Source organism: Procambarus clarkii, chromosome 37 (assembly GCF_040958095.1).
Source record: "Procambarus clarkii isolate CNS0578487 chromosome 37, FALCON_Pclarkii_2.0, whole genome shotgun sequence".
In the NCBI taxonomy this organism is placed as follows: Eukaryota; Metazoa; Arthropoda; class Malacostraca; order Decapoda; family Cambaridae; genus Procambarus; species Procambarus clarkii.
The window spans coordinates 18,794,475-18,810,252 of record NC_091186.1 but is presented as its reverse complement, the minus strand read 5'-3'; the positions used below and the strand labels follow the sequence as shown (position 1 = coordinate 18,810,252).

Here is a 15,778-nt window from a genome sequence, read left to right as displayed (position 1 = left end):
ATGGCAGACATGGAATGCTCCACACACATGTGCATTTCTATAGACCATTGCTCCTTGTGCCTCTCTGAGGGGGCCAGGTTCTGGCTCATGGTCCCCGGTAGGCCTAGAACTCTATTCACACTGACAGATGACAAAGTCTAATAATATACATATCAGCCTGGATAGCTCCGGGAAGCCTCCAGGTCTCGCCCAGAAAATGGCATTTCATTACATTCAATGCTGGTTTTTTAATTATAAATTTAAGATTGAATGCTGATTTCAGTTGTCTTATTTTCTCAGAATGACTTGTCTTGTGCTTGGTTCTCATAAAATGAAACCATTTTGTAAAAATGTAGTCTCACTCCAGGCTGTAATTTCAGGTATGATCTCGATATCATTCGTGCACCGCATGTACCAGCTGTGGACCAAGAACCCTCTAACAAACAGATGGTGGGCCTCCAGCATCTTTGCTGTGTGAGTTATACTTTGAATGCCTATCTATTTACTTTTGCAGCCTCGTATTGGTAAATAAATTATTCATAATTATTTACTACATATTATGGATACAGTCCTCTTGATTTGTCCTGTGTCAAATATAGTATTTTCTGTGGAGAGCCCCTTCAGCTTCCCGGAGCTATACCGGGCTGATGTGTATATATAAGACCGTGGCAACGTACCGGGGACCAGAGCCAGAACCTGGCCCCCTCAAAAGAGGCACGAGGAGCAATGGCCTAAAGACCCCCCCCCCCACCCCGTGTAATTGGAAGCAGTCTTTGCCATCTACCAGGTCAGGCACCCAGGAAGGTAGGAGTTCCAAAACAAACTGCTGCTGATCAAATAAATTGCAAACTGAAAGCTGAACTAGCAACAGAACTCCCCAATCAAAACCAAGGAAACAAGTATGACGTCACCACAAACGCTGCGCATCCATCTGTGCAACCCCCCCCCCCCTCCCCGAGGGGGATGAGGGGGGGTCCCAGACCTCCACTCTGGCAACTCTCCACAGGTCAAGAGGCTGTTGTGTTGGTGATGGTCGATCGCTCTGGCTCCACTCTTTGCACAGTGCTGCAGTGCGGTGTTGTTGCTCTGTTTTGGTGGTGTGTGAACCAGACGTAACACAAGAGTACTGGGGCTGCATGCATCTAGGGCCACCTTCCCTAAGTGCCCTGTAAGTACTGCCTTTGCGGCCTCAGGGTTATCTTCCATGAGCCGTTCAGGAGCAGCTACCTCCATGTGGTTCTGTCGCTGCTCGGTGATTGCCTGCCCTTGGGGGTTCAGCTAGGGGTGGTTCTTACTCCTGTTTCCCATGGGTTAGGAGGTAGTTTCGTCACTGGCTGGGACTCGAGGTACTGTGCAGCTGTCTGATATATGCATAGCGACCGGCTCTGTTCTACTGGAGACGTTGTGCTTTTGCAGGGGTTTTCTTTTGTTTTTGTTTTGTTTTGCCTGGCGGGGGTCTGCCAGGTGTGGTGGTAGGACCACTGGTAGGTTTTTGGTGGCCCTCCACTAAGTCTCTGTGTTTGCACACGTTGCGGGGTTCAGCTTTTAGATTGTTTGCTTGGTAGCTCTGGGATAACAGGTTAGCAGTACCTAGCCTGGGCTTCCCTTAGCAGTCAGCCTAAGGGCCCTGGAAACCCCCATTGGGGCTCAGTGGTCCAATGTAGGAGATATCTGAGTCCCACCTTGCCTTGTGCGAGTTTGAAGGTTGCTCTGTCCCCCTGTTTTGGGGTGACATTCACCATCTGCCTCCGTCTTGTTGCTTGTTGGGGTCAGTGACACCTATGACCCCAGAGACCTGCAAGTGATGTTCTTTGCTTGTACTCCATTCACCCAGTCCACTGAGACTGATATTTGGGTGCAGGCAGCTTTAGCGTTGCATGCAAGGTTTAAGTTATAGCAACGTGCGAGGTTGGTTGCCGTTCCGGATGCCCTACAGCTGCCCCGCTGAATTATACTGTAGTGAGACTCGGGTGGCTTCGGGGATTGCCCCTTCCGGATCAGCGGTGGAGGCATTCGAGCCTGGTCCTCCTGCCGGAGCTTTTGGGCCATGCCAGCGGGCCCCCTTCATCCTTGCTTTTCCGGTGGACTTTGCTTTTTCTCCAAAGGAAGAGGGTTTGGAGGACGGCTCGGCCCCGGGTCCTGACGTGGAGGATTCCAGGGCTGGGGAGGAGTTGACTTGGGGGGGGCCCTGAGCCCCACTTGACCCTGCTTGGGTGTTTGGTACCCTCAGTGCAGGGCTTGTTGTTACAGTGGGAAGGGTTTTTCCTTTCCCCCTTCCTGTACGTTTTTGTTACGAGTTCGACTTCTCCCCGGGTTTAAGTCCGAGTTCCCTTGGGTTCTTCGGTTCCCTCTTTCTGGAGGGTTTTTTGGCTTCCCGCATCCTACCGAGGAGGGTGTGGGAAGCCCCTTGTGGTTTACCTCCTATGAGACCCGGATTACACCTCGATAATGAAGCTTTCCTTTTGAGTTTGGCTCCTCTTTTTCTTTATTGGGTGCGTTACAAAGTGTCAGAGTCTTCCTGGCTGGCAGACTGCCTTTTATTCTTTGGGGGGCATGGCATTCGTCCTGTCGGAATGCGCACTTGAATGGCGAGATTTGCTTACGGTCGTTCAGGTTTTCCTGGGAGGTGAGTTGGAGCATCTCAAGGTGTGCTAGTTCGCTCCCGTCCTTCCTTATGATGTCGGTCAGGTGCGGCTTCACGTGCAGGTTCCCTTTCGGCATCCCTGGTGGCCGAGGATTTTTGCACCTGTGGGCACTTGGCTTTGGTTCTTGCGCTTCTTTTCCCTGCTGGAGCTGTCTTTGAACTATCTCGTGCTGGGTGTGGAGGAGCTGGGTTCCGGGCCAGGGTCCGGTGTGCTTTCTTCAGCAGCTCGGGTGCTGGCTGCTTTGGTGAAGTTGTATGCACTGTTTCTGACGGAGGCGGCGTCTGTTCTTTGCTTCTCGCATCATGTGCTGACAGGCGGTGCTCGTCCAAATTTTGGAATCGTCTTGGGCTTTGGCTCTTAGATTTTCATCACCTTTTTGTCCATTGCTGTTTGCAGAGTCTGCGGTGGTGCTTTTTCTTCAGGCGGCTTCGTCCTGTGACGGCCTTTGTCGGACTTGTAGGTTTTCTGGGGGAAAGGGGGGGCCTGGAGGTCCTGCCTGCAAGGATCGTGCCAGGTTTTGAGGTTCCTTCAGTCGTCGTAAGCCAGTAGTGCCAGCTTCGGGGCCAGCACCTCTTCTGGAGCCGTCAGGCGTTCTGGTCGGCACAGTGATCGCTCTTAGCGTCGGTTGGGCTCTCGTAGGGGTTCTTGGCCCTTTTGCCGGATGCTCCGTTGACGGGGCAATAGGGGGGAGGCTTGCACTGTTTGCTCTTGCCTGGTCCTACGATTCGTGGGCATTTCAGGTGGTTTCCTCCGACCTGTGGTGGCATTGGGTCGCTCCTCTTCCTTCAGGGAGATCAGTGCTAGCAGGGCGGGCCTCTTCTCCTGTGCTCCGTCAGGTCATCCAGGGGTGGGTTTGCTTGGGTGTGGTCGAAATGACAACATCCCTCAGGTGGGTTCCACCTGTTTTCAGTTCCGAAACGGGACTGTGCAGATCTGTGATTCATACTGGACTTGTCTAGTCTGAATCCCTGCGAGTTTTGCCCCTCCTTTCGGATGACCACTCTCTCAGGTCCGGCTGCTTTTGGCACCGGGTGCCTGGATGGTGTCTCGGATCCTCCGAGACGCGTTTTGGTTATATAATTTTATTGTGTGTGTTCCGATTCATCCGGGATTCAGTGACTGGCTTGGTTTTGTCGTGGGGCGACAAGCTTACCGCATTCATTGCCTTCCATTCGGCTTGAATCTGGCACCTCCAGCGTTCACCCACCTTACCGGGTCGTGGTGACTTGTTTGCTTCTGTTAGGGGCTCAGGTTCTGGCTTACCTCGACGACTGCCTGGTGTGGGCTCCTAGCCAGTTTGCGTGTCTGCTCGCCAGAGATATGGTTCTTTCCCAGCTCACCGGGTTCGGGTTCATGGTGATCTGGAGGAAGTCCCTTTTAGGTTCCCTCTCAGGTTCGAACTTGGCTGGGTCTGGTGTAGGACTCTTGGACTGCTTCCTTGTCTCTCCCTCCTGCGACGCTGTTGCAGCTGCGGTCCCGCCTCTGGCTATTTTTGGAGGGCACCCGGGTCTCACATCGGTTGTTTGAGCGGCTGTGCAGGAGCCTGAACTTTGCTGTGCTGGTCTACCCATCGGGTCAGATCCGGCTTCAGCGGATGTTCTGGTTTCTTCAGAGTCGTCCCTTCTGCTGCCCTCGCGATCGATGGGTTCGGATCTCGGGAGCCTTGCGTCGGTTGCTGCGTCGCTGGCATCCTCTGCGGGATTTTCGGGGTTCGGTGCCGTGGCGCCTCCTCAAGCCCTCCCTCGATGTGTTCACGGATGCCTCGTCTCTCTGCTGGGGTTCTGTGACAAGTACTCACCAGGTCGGCCAGGGTTGGTGGGGTCCGTCCTTCCGTTGAGCTCACAGCATGGCAAGGGAGTTTGCGGCAGTGTGGCATTCACTTCGGAGGATTTGGGTCGCTCGAGGAGCAATGATCTGGCTCCATATGGACCGCTCCCTGGTAGTTCATTGCCTGAACCGCGGGGGTTTGATGCGGTCCTTGGTGCTTTGGGGCTGGTCACTTTGGGTGACTCGTCTGCCGAGTTTTCGGAGTTTGGCTCTCCTGGCGGTTCATGTTCAGGGGGTGTCAAATGTCCTGGCAGATGGCCTGTCTCGGTTCATTCCCCTTTCCACGGAATGGATGGTCGACGCCGACTCGTTCAGTTGGCTCTACTAGACTTACGGGTGCCCAGAGGTGGACCTATTCGCATCGACATGGTTTAATAGTCTTCCAGTTTATGTGGCGCCCTTCCCAGACTACGAGGCCATCAGGGTCGATGCCTTTTGGCTGGACTGGTCGAGGCGGAGTTACCTGTACCTCTTCTCTCCGGTCCGGTTGTTGCTCCGGATTCTGGCTCGGTTGGAGACTTGCCAAGGGAGAGTAGTCCTGTTGGCTGCCTTGGTTTCAGGCGCTTCTTCCTCGATGTCTGAACCCAATAGTCTTCCTGCGGCTCCGCCTCTTTCAGCAGATCGGTCCGGTCTGCTACGTAGCTGGTTCGATCTTCTCCTCCACTCTTCGCGTCTGGTCTCTTTGACACGGGTGTATCTCCACTTTTATGATGATCAGGTGGCTTAGTTGATGGTGTCCCACCTCCGAGTTTCGTCTAAATGGCAGTATGAAATTTCCTGGCAGTCCTTTCGGCAAATTATTGTCTCTTCGTAGGTTGTCTTCAAGTCTGATTGGGTTGTTTTGTCCTATCTTTCTTAGTTGTTTCAGGACCGTCATCTTGTGCCAATTGTCGCCTCATTTCGTGCGGCGCTGGCGGAGCCACTGCAGCTTACTTTCGGGGTGGATGTCTCTTCTGCTCCGTTCCACAAGCGTTCTCGGATGTTGTTTCACCTCCGGCCTGCTCATGCACCGCCTGAGCCGTCCTGGTCGTTGGACCAGGTGCTCTATTTTCTTTCTTCTCCTCGGTTTGTGGGGGCTCCTCGGTTCAGGACTGTTTTTCTAAGGTTCTTTTCTGGAGGGCTTTGGCCTCTGGGGGGTCAGGTCGGGGAGCTTCATGCTCTCCTCTGGCGCAGGGGTTTCTACTCTTTCGGACCTGGTGGTCATTTCGTTCGTTTGCAGCCTTCTCCTTCTTTTAGAGTGAAGAATCAGTCTGCTGCTTTCTGAAAGGGTCCTTGGATTGTTGATGCTTGGTTGGTTCGGCCGGGGGTGCATCATGTTTTGTGTCCAGTTGTGGCTCTTCGCTGGTATTTGTGCGCCACGGCCTCCGTGGCAGGGGACACACTTTGGGTGGACCTGGTTTCCCTTCTTCCCTGTTCCTACGTGTGATTCTCCCAGGTCTTCCACAGGATTATTCAGTCCAGCCAGCCTGCGGTCTATCCCAGTGCCCACGACGTTCGTAAGTTCGCGGCTTTGGCTGCTGTTCTTGGAAATATATCCTGGGCTGACATTCGGGCACGGGGCTTATGGAGGTGAAACAGGTTCCTGGCTGCACGGTAATTCATTTATGTTCCTGGGCCTTCTCGGGCGTGTGTAGCCTTGGGTCGCAGGTTGCAGCCATTTGTCTCGACTTCGAGTTGAGGAGCGAGTTACGACCACCTCTCGGAGTCAGTCCCTCTTTTTCTGTCTTTGGTTATGTAGCTCCGGGGAGCCGAAGGGGCTCTCCACAGAAAACCAGCATTGAATGTATTGAAACGCCATTTTCTGGGTGAGACCCGGAGGCTCCCCGGCATCCCTCCCTCCTTCTGGTCGACAGTTTTTCACGTTTTTTGATACTTAGCCTCTGAACTGAGGAGAGTTGCCATTGTGGAGGTCTGGGACCCCCTGTCCCCCTCCCGGGGAGGGGGGGGTTGCACAGACGGATGTGCGGCATTTGTGGTGACGTCATACTTGTTTCCTTGGTTTTGATTGGGGAGTTCTGTTGCTAGTTCGGCTTTTGGTTTGCAATTTATTTGATCAGCAGCAGTTTGTTTTTGAATTCCTACCATTCTGGGTGCCTGACCTGGTAGATGGCAAAGACTACTTCTAATTACACGGGGTGGGGGGGGGGGGGGTCTTTAGGCCATTGCTCCTCGTGCCTCTCTTGAGGGGGCCAGGTTCTGGCTCTGGTTCCCGGTAGGCTTAGAACTCCTTCGATTGACTGTTGCCACGCTCTTATATATACACATCAGCCCGGTATAGCTTGGGGAGCCTCCAGGTCTCGCCCAGAAAATGGCGTTTCGTTACATTCAACGCTGTTTTTTCCCATCCATAAGCATTCAAACATTGGCAACCAACCTGACCTATTGTTGAGGCTGCTCATTAGTCCAAGAAAGCATCAGTATCGCACTGCTTCTATTTGTGCTCATCCATCATAATTTTGACACTGTGGTTGATAGTAATTACCTAAGTAGAATAACCTAAACGTAGTTAACCACTTAACTGCGCCAACCGAGTTTTCTCGGACGGCGGGAAACTGCGCCAACCGAGAAAACTCGTTTTGATTTTTTGTAACCAATTCTAAATGTGTACGAGGTTGGTTGTGTACGAAATGGACTCTTAGGACCTCCAGTGAGAGGCAGCCATCTTGGAAAAAAATCCCAGAATGCCCTAGGGCTGCTGGCTGGGTTAGTACTGAATGAGCAACCATGGGTGGCGCACGCGCCTCTGGCTCCCAAACACCTGTCTGACACGGTGTTGAAAGATAATGCTCTGTCGGTGAAATTCAAACCTTATTGTTTGAAGAACATAAGGGTCATAATATTGGGGAAGCCAGGCGCAATAAGGACCTAACACAAAGGTCGAATGCAAGTGATACAGCGCCTATGAGGACGATATAGCGAGCGTATCCAGTTGCAGCTCTGAGTGTCACCCTTGCAATCCTATGCTATTTTTTTTGTTTTTTTTTTAGATATATACAAGAGTTGTTACATTCATGTACAACCACTAGTACGCATAGCGTTTCGGGCAGGTCCCTGGAATACGATCCCCTGCCGCGAAGAATCGTTTTTTCATCCAAGTACACATTTTACTGTTGCGTTAAACAGAGGCTACAGTTAAGGAATTGCGCCCAGTAAATCCTCCCCGGCCAGGATACGAACCCATGACATAGCGCTCGCGGAACGCCAGGCGAGTGTCTTACCACTACACCACGGAGACTGTGTAATTTATTTAGATGATACTTAGGTGAATCGTTTTCTGCGTTCAGTGATGATGCATCTGATACAAATAGCATAGATGAACAGTGCTAGTGGCTTCCATGGTGGTGTTTTCCATAGATATTTTCAAGAATACCTGAATCTCTTCCCAACTGATGGACACTCTTGAGGCTAGCTGAATCTCTTCCTGACTGACAGACACTCGTGAGGTAAGCTGAATCTCTTCCTATGTGGGACCATACAAAGCGATCTTTTCAAGACTACCTTACAAATTGATCTTTTCCTATAATCTTTTCAATACTACCTTATGCTTTACAAGCTTGGTTACATACAACCTACAAGTTCTAAAGCCAAGGGTGTACATGAGTGCGTTATTTGCAAGCACACAGAATGAAGAAATAGGAACCGAAAATGTATCTGTACCTGGTGCACTGAGAGCGAAGTCGCGCTGTGTACCATCTTGAAGTTATCTTGAGATGATTTCGGGGCTTTTTAGTGTCCCCGCGGCCCGGTCCTCGACCAGGCCTCCACCCCCAGGAAGCAGCCCGTGACAGCTGACTAACTCCCAGGTACCTATTTACTACTAGGTAACAGGGGCATTCAGGGTGAAAGAAACTTTGCCCATTTGTTTCTGCCTCGTGCGGGAATCGAACCCGCGCCACAGAATTATGAGCAATGATTTATTGAATTACGAGCTACTTCATTGATTATTACTCACTTCTGAAGTACTGAGTGTGTAATACAGTGTGTTACTGTGTAAATAGTGTGTGAAACTGTACATATTGTAATTTTAGTGGTTTTTTAACAGGTAATATTGGGACAATAAACATTTATTGTGGACACATTACTAACACGTGTATCACAGTTCCATGGAACATTATGAACATTCTACTGTATACATATTGTAAAGGACACAAATATGCATCATATACGATAAAAAACTAATAAAACCACATTGGAAATACATAAAACAAATAATTGAAAATATATTTGTGGCAACACCCGGTGCTTGAATGGCCCGCGCGACCGTGTCTGAGCGAGTCACACACAGGCGACCAGGCCCTGATGACATCACAGTGCATCTTGTCCACGTCCCTACAGCCAAAGTAAGTAGAATTTGGTACTTATTTTTACATAGACATGTTCAGGGAAGGAAATTTATCATTTTACGAAGAAAAAATAATTTTTTGGAACACTTCATTTCATGCGCACCAGGGGAATTTCTCAATAAACTCCGCACAGCACGGTGGTTAAAGGATGAAAATTACCCTTGTGGTGTCCCACCTTCCCAGTACTATTTGTCATATTATGCTTTGAAACTACTGACTGTTTTGATCTCCACCACCTTCTCACTTGACTTATTCCAACCATCTACCACTCTGTTTGCGAAAATTAATTTTCTTATATTTCTTTGGCACCTTTGTTTCCTTAGCTTGAATCTGTATCTTCTTGTTCATGAAGTCGTTGGTTTCAGGAATTCCTCTTTGTCACTTTTGGTTGATTCCTGTTAGTATTTTGTAAGTGATGTTCATATCACCTCTTTCTCTTCTGTCTTCTACCTTTGGCATGTTTAACGCCTTTAGTCTTTCCTCGTAACTTTTGTTTTTCAGTTCCGGAAGCCATTTTGTAGCATGCCGTTGCACCTTTTCCAGTTTCTGTATGTGCTTCTTGAGATTTGAGTACCATACAACTGCTGCATATTTAAATTTTGATCTCACAAAAGTTATAAACAATTTCTTTAGTATTGAAAGTACATTGCACAAATGTACTTTCTTTGGCTGCAGTGGTGTCCAGAAAATTGGGTGTGACATCACGGCTCAGTGGTCACCCATAGCAGACTCCTATAGGCGGTCGCACACCCAATTCAACAAGCACGAGTTGTCACAAATATTTTTATGTTCATTTTTTCTGCACAATTGCAAATGCATTTCTTTTCTTTTTTTTCTGGCATATCCTATGTGTATTAAACATGTATACAGTATTCAGGCATTAGAACATCCATACTGTTCAAAGAAACTGTGTTGCATGTATCACAAATGTGTCCACAAACTTTGTTCATATTTTCCATATTACATGATCAAGTATTTACATTTACAACCTATTTACACTCTGTACACTATATACAACACTATCTACACAGTACTGCACGAGTGTGTGATTAGTCACTGAAGCAGTCAACAGCGCACAAGATAACTTTGCACTCATTGCACCAAGTGCAGACAGATTTTCACTTCTGTTCCTTATGTTGCATGTTTTTGCAAACAATGTTGTCACATTTACCCATTTCATGTGTTCCTGTGCTTGGCATATAACCAAGCTTGTATACAGCAAGATAATCTTTACACTTGAGTCTGTCAGGAACTGAATAAGGCATTGTTGCTGGCATCTCCACACGTCACAACTCAGCCCTCCACCCCATATTTCACCTGTAGTTGCGACACTAGAGCAGCACTGAATGTACCGATTGGTGGTCTCTTGTCAGATTTCACGAGATACATGTTGAAAGAGTTCAGGACCCAGATTCATAAAGCAGTTACACAAGTACTTACTGTCAGGATGCTGACAGGGGCTAGCCTGTCAGCCTGTCTAGCCTGTCTAGCCTGTCTAGCCTGTCAAGTCTGTCAATCTTTTTCGCTTTGGTAGGGACGCGAGTCTTATTTTCCTCGGCGTCACCCCTTTTATATGAAAGGAACCGTCGGAAATGCATCCGAGGTGCCGTGTGGATACGGCAAAAATGAGGATCTTAAACATAATACAGGGGTACAAAACACAATCAAATCTGCCCATAGTAGGAAAACAGCATGTCAAAGATTTGGGAATAATGATGTCCGACGACCTAACGTTTAGGGAGCATAACCAAGCAAGTATTTCGTCAACCAGAAAAATGATAGGATGGATTACGAGAACCTTCAAGTCCAGAGATCCCATCACAATGGTTGTACTCTTCAAATCACTTGTGTTGTCCCGTCTTGAGTACTGCTCAGTACTCACTTCCCCCTTCAGAGCAGGAAAGATTGCTGAAATTGAGGGAATACAGAGAACATATATGGCACGCATAGATGAGATAAAGCCCCTAAATTATTGGGATCATCTCAAAGCTCTCTCGCAAGGCTCTGGGCCAAGGTGTCATTGACCCAACAGGCAGCATGACGGCGACTGTCACCCGGAGACAAGGGCACAGCAACCAATGATCCCGTACAAGACGGGTTGGAACCCGGAAGACACATTCAATGGTCCACCGAGCCCAGACAGGGGTTTCCAGGGCCCGTAGGCTGACTGCTACGGGAAGCCCGGGCAAGGTGTTGCTAAACCTGTTAATAAACCCAAAAATAACAAGAGGGTAGAGGGTAGCACTGAAAACCCCTGAGACGTGGACAATCACGGGGGCCTAGCAGAGGGCTGACAAACACTACCAGTGGAACTATAGCCACACTGGGCAGACCCCCACCAGGCAATTGAAAGTAAAAACAAAAGAAAACCCCCGCAAAAGTACACCCTCTCCCGAGGCAACAGGAACCGCTCGCCGCTTAGGTAGTAGGCCACGCAACACCTTGACACCCTAACCAGCACAGTACCAATCCCTTCCCAAGCCCAAACAAGGGCCCCAAGCCCCAGCTGGCCCCAAGGGCGAGGCAAATGCCGAGCAGGAAGAACCCCTATGGGAATGGTTCCCGAACTCCCCAGGGAAGATAACCCTGTTACGCAAGGGTAGTACTCACAGGGCGCTTAGGGAAGTCAGCCACTAAGCACATGCAGCCCCGGCACTGATGAGGTACTCTGGCCACCACACAACACAACACACGGCAGTGAACGCCACACAAGGCATACACCGCCTAGGAAACTGAGGAGGATAGAAGCGTCTATCCCGGTTGACATTAGCTTATGAACTGAAGCTTGGCACCCAGCGCGGTAGGTCCGGGGCTCCCCCTTCCCCTTCTCGGGGCGGGGAGGGCTGCGCGGACGATCAGCGCGGCAGTAAAGTATGATGTTTGCTTGGGATTGTAGGGAGTTTCTACCTGTCTGTTCGGTTTTTTGTTTTAGTTTTTTACCATGTGGGGTTTGTTTTGTTATGCCTACCTTTCTGGGTGCCTAACCCTTATCGATGGCAGATAAGGAAATCCCCAACCACAAAGGGGTTTTCCAGAGCCATTGCTCCCTGAAACCTCTCTGAAGGGGCCATGTTCTGGCACTGGTCCCTGGTAGGTCTGAACTCCTTAGCTAATGTCCTGGTCTAATATAACTTACATTAGCCTGATGAGCTCCAGGGAGCCTCCGGGGCTCACCCAGAAAATGGCATTTCATTACATTCAACGCTGGTTTGTTTACATTTTTAGATGATGCTGTGGTCACAAGCTGAATAGCAGTGCTGTGAGTTCATGCTGCATGCACCAGCCTTGGTGGCTCACTCAGTACTGAGGCCCCCACACCCGGGAATGTTGCCCACGGTTTAAAAAAAAAATGGCGTCTGTTTACAATGCCCTGAGGAAGGTGATGTGAACCCCGTGTATCTGCAGGCAATTTAAATCTTACGTAGTACTCTAAAACGTCATATGATGTGATGCGCACTTTTGGGCAAGTTACTCAACACGTCATATGACGTGTTGCGCAGTTTAATGGTTAATTGAACAATTAAGTAATAATATTTGTATGCATGTTTTATAACTTAACTAAGTTTCTATGCACTACAGTAGGAAATACTAAAATAATAAATATTTTGTTTTATGTTGGATGTATTTTACAGTTAGTCTATAGCTCTTAGTTTGGAAGCTATAGATGAGCAAAAAAAAATTGTCATCATCATATAAATATAATAATGACTGATTACAATTGTTTTTGCCATTTATTCTCCCTAGCTTGGTACTTCAAATTGTGTATGCAAGTGTATCATTGTCTGGCTCAAGGATAGCATCGAGAGGTCCGGGCCTGTCAGACATACCTGCGTGGCTCTGGCTCATGGCCTTCATGTGGCCATTTTTACTCATCCCACTAAATGAAGTCATCAAAAGAAGAGAGATCAGGTCAGTGATATTATTGCAGCTCTCTCTTATACCTATTAGTTTTCGTGGAATTGCTTTCTATTTGGGCTCTTGCTTTATAATGTTTCCTTTATACTTCACAATTTTCTTTAATACTACCCCCATGTTCCTGGCTTTTATTTCCGGTCCCGAAATGGGACTGCGCAGACCTGCGGTTCATTCTGGACTTGTCCCATCTAAACCCCTGGGTTCATTGCCTCTCCTTTCGGATGACTACTCTATCCCAGGTTCGGCTCCTGTTGGAGCTGGGCACTTGGATGGTGCCCCTGGACCTCCGGGACGCTTATTAGCACATCCCGATTCATCCAGGATTCAGGGACTGACTCGGTTTTGTTGTGGGGCTTCGTGCTTACTGCTTTCATTGTCTCCCGTTCGGGTTGAACCTGGCACCTCGCGTGTTCACACGCCGTACGCAGCTCGTGATGGCACATCTGCGTTTGTTAGGTGTTCGGGTCTTGGCCTATCTCAATGACTGGCTGGTTTGGGCTCACAGCCGGTCCTCTTGTCTGCTGGCCAGGGATTTGGAAATATGTCTTGGTCTGACATTCAGGCGTGGGGATTTTGGCGGTCGAACAGGATCCTGGCTGTTCATTACCTTGTTAACGTCCCTGGGCCCAGTCGGGCCTGTGTCGCTTTGGGTCGGCGGATAAAGCCAGTTGTCTCGACTTCGGGTTGAGGTGTGAGCGGTAACAGCCTCCCGGGTAAGTCCCTATTTTTTCCTCTGTGGGTAGTTAGCTCCGAGGAGCCGTAGGGGCTTCCCCCAGAAAACCAGCATTGAATGTAATGAAATGCCATTACAGTATCTGGGTGAGACCCGGAGACTCTGCAGCATCCCTCCCGCCCTCTGGTCGGCGGTTTTTCGCTTGTTTTGACATCCAGCCTCAGAACTGGGGTGTGAATCGCCGGTGTGGGAGGACTGGGGCTCCCCCTTCTCGCACCCGGGGAGGGAGGAGCTACGCAGACGGTGGCGCGGCAACGAGTAATGTCATATTTGTTTGTTAGTTTTTGTTTGAGGAGTTCTATCCACTCGCTCGGTTTTTCGTTGCAATTTTCACCAGAATAGGGGTTTGTTTTGGGACGCTTACCTTCCTGGGTGCCTGACCCGGTCGATGGCAGACACAGAATGCTTCCAACCACACGGTGGTTTCTATAGGCCATTGTTTCCCTTGCCACTCTAGAGGGGGCCAGGTTCTGGCCTGTGGTCCCCAGTAGGCCCAAAGAACTCCATACACATGACTGATGCCAAAATCTGACATTAGCATATAAGCTTAGTAAGCTCTGGGGAGCCTCCGGGTCTCACCCAGAAAATGGCATTTTATTACATTCCACGATGGTTTTTTGGACGCTTTCCTTTCTGGGTGCCTGACCTGGTCGATGGCAGGTATAGAATGCTTCCAACAACACTGGGGTTTCTATAGGCTCCTCGTGCCTCTCTGAGGGGGCCCGGTTCTGGCTTGGGTCCCCAGTAGGCCTAGAACTCCAATACGCATCGACTGATGCCAGGGTATAATACATTCATATCAGCCCGGTTAGCTCCGGGAAGCCTCCGGGCCTCATCTAGAAAATGTTGTTTCCTTACATTCAACACTGTTTTTTTCTGAAAATTTGTACATGTGCACCATGAGGTTGTCAGCACTTAAAAATGCCCCCTGTGCAGGGGCTTAGGTTCCAGTCAATTTTAGGTATAATGTAGCTCCATCATTCTTTAAATGTATTTGGTTAGAAAGTATCTTGTATAAGTTTCTAATTTGATTATTTATTATATTTCCAGAGTAAACGTCAGGTACCAGAAGAGAGCAAGACTAGAATTCGGAACAAAATTGGGAATGAATTCTCCATTTTAACATAAAAGAGACAAGTGTAGTTTTTGGAACATGTGCTGTTGTGTGCCATTGTTGCTACACACTTGCCTTGTACTGTGGCAGGTGTGTACCATCATTGCTACACAATTGCTTCACACATTAGCAGATGTGTGCCATCATTGCTGCACATACACTTATCTCACACTGTAGCAGATGTGCCCTAGTGTTGCTACATACTTGCCTTACACAGTGGCCTGCTAATAAAGACATCATTACTGAAAGAAACAACATTGCAAGATGTATTTTTTATATTCACTAAATGTGTATTTTCACATTCATACTCATCTAGAATAGCTTTTATTTGCAGAGCAAATTTGTATTGTGAAGAGTAGTCTGAAGTGCGTGAAGGAACACTACTCAGGTTTGGGAGATAATTATGTAACATGGCTCATAACTGTTTATTTTGGATTACCAAAGGTGTTTTCTTATTATATGTAGCTGTTTTAGTTGCCTGTATATTTCATTGTAGGTCTGTTATTTATTTACTAGCACATTTTAATGAGCTGTGATGAACATAAGGAAAGAAAAATAACAATAATGTAATTAATTTTATAAGATGTAAAGTTACATTATCAATCAGCACATACATGATTATCATGTTGTTTACTGTAGATATATTATAGCAGTAAAGTACCATTGTCATACAAGAATAGGCACACATGATTTCTTTGTTGAATGTACAACAGCCACCTTGCATAATTATGAATAGTTTGTGAATGAAAATCACTTGAAATACTGTCTGTATGAAATACCTAGCAATAAATCATAATCATTTTGCTGGTTCATTATTAAATTTAGTTTTTAATTTAATTATTAAATTCTGCGGTTGTTCAACGTCCTCCCAGCAAGCATAAGAAATATTGCCGGAACAACCGTGGACATTTTCAAGAGGAAACTAGATTTATTCCTCCAAGGAGTGCCGGACCAACCGGGCTGTGGTGGGTATGTGGGCCTGCGGGCCGCTCCAAGCAACAGCCTGGTGGACCAAACTCTCACAAGTCGAGCCTGGCCTCGGGCCGGGCTTGGGGAGTAGAAGAACTCCCAGAACCCCATCAACCAGGTATCAACCAGTTAAGTGTAACCTTGTCCCAAAACCCTCGCCATGGTTTATGAGTTACAGCCACCAATGGTAGTACTGGCTGTGGTCCATTGAAGGGCCAGCTGTAGTACATGGTAGTGCCACCTATGATGCACC

The 15,778-nt window shown here is 48.4% G+C and overlaps 1 protein-coding gene across 6 annotated transcripts in view; it reads left to right on the top strand.

Annotated features, from left to right (window-relative positions):
• The window catches only part of l(2)k05819 (transmembrane protein 94-like protein l(2)k05819), a 213,712-nt gene extending 198,353 nt beyond the window's left edge, over positions 1 to 15,359 (top strand). For all 6 annotated transcript variants that reach the window (XM_069337199.1, XM_069337198.1, XM_069337197.1 and 3 more), the window contains 3 exons: positions 360 to 453; positions 12,539 to 12,703; positions 14,493 to 15,359. In XM_069337199.1, coding sequence (XP_069193300.1) covers positions 360 to 453; positions 12,539 to 12,703; positions 14,493 to 14,565 — 332 coding nt within the window. In that variant the 3' untranslated portion in view covers positions 14,566 to 15,359. The remainder of the gene's footprint in view (positions 1 to 359; positions 454 to 12,538; positions 12,704 to 14,492) is intronic.
• Positions 15,360 to 15,778: the final 419 nt, after the last annotated feature.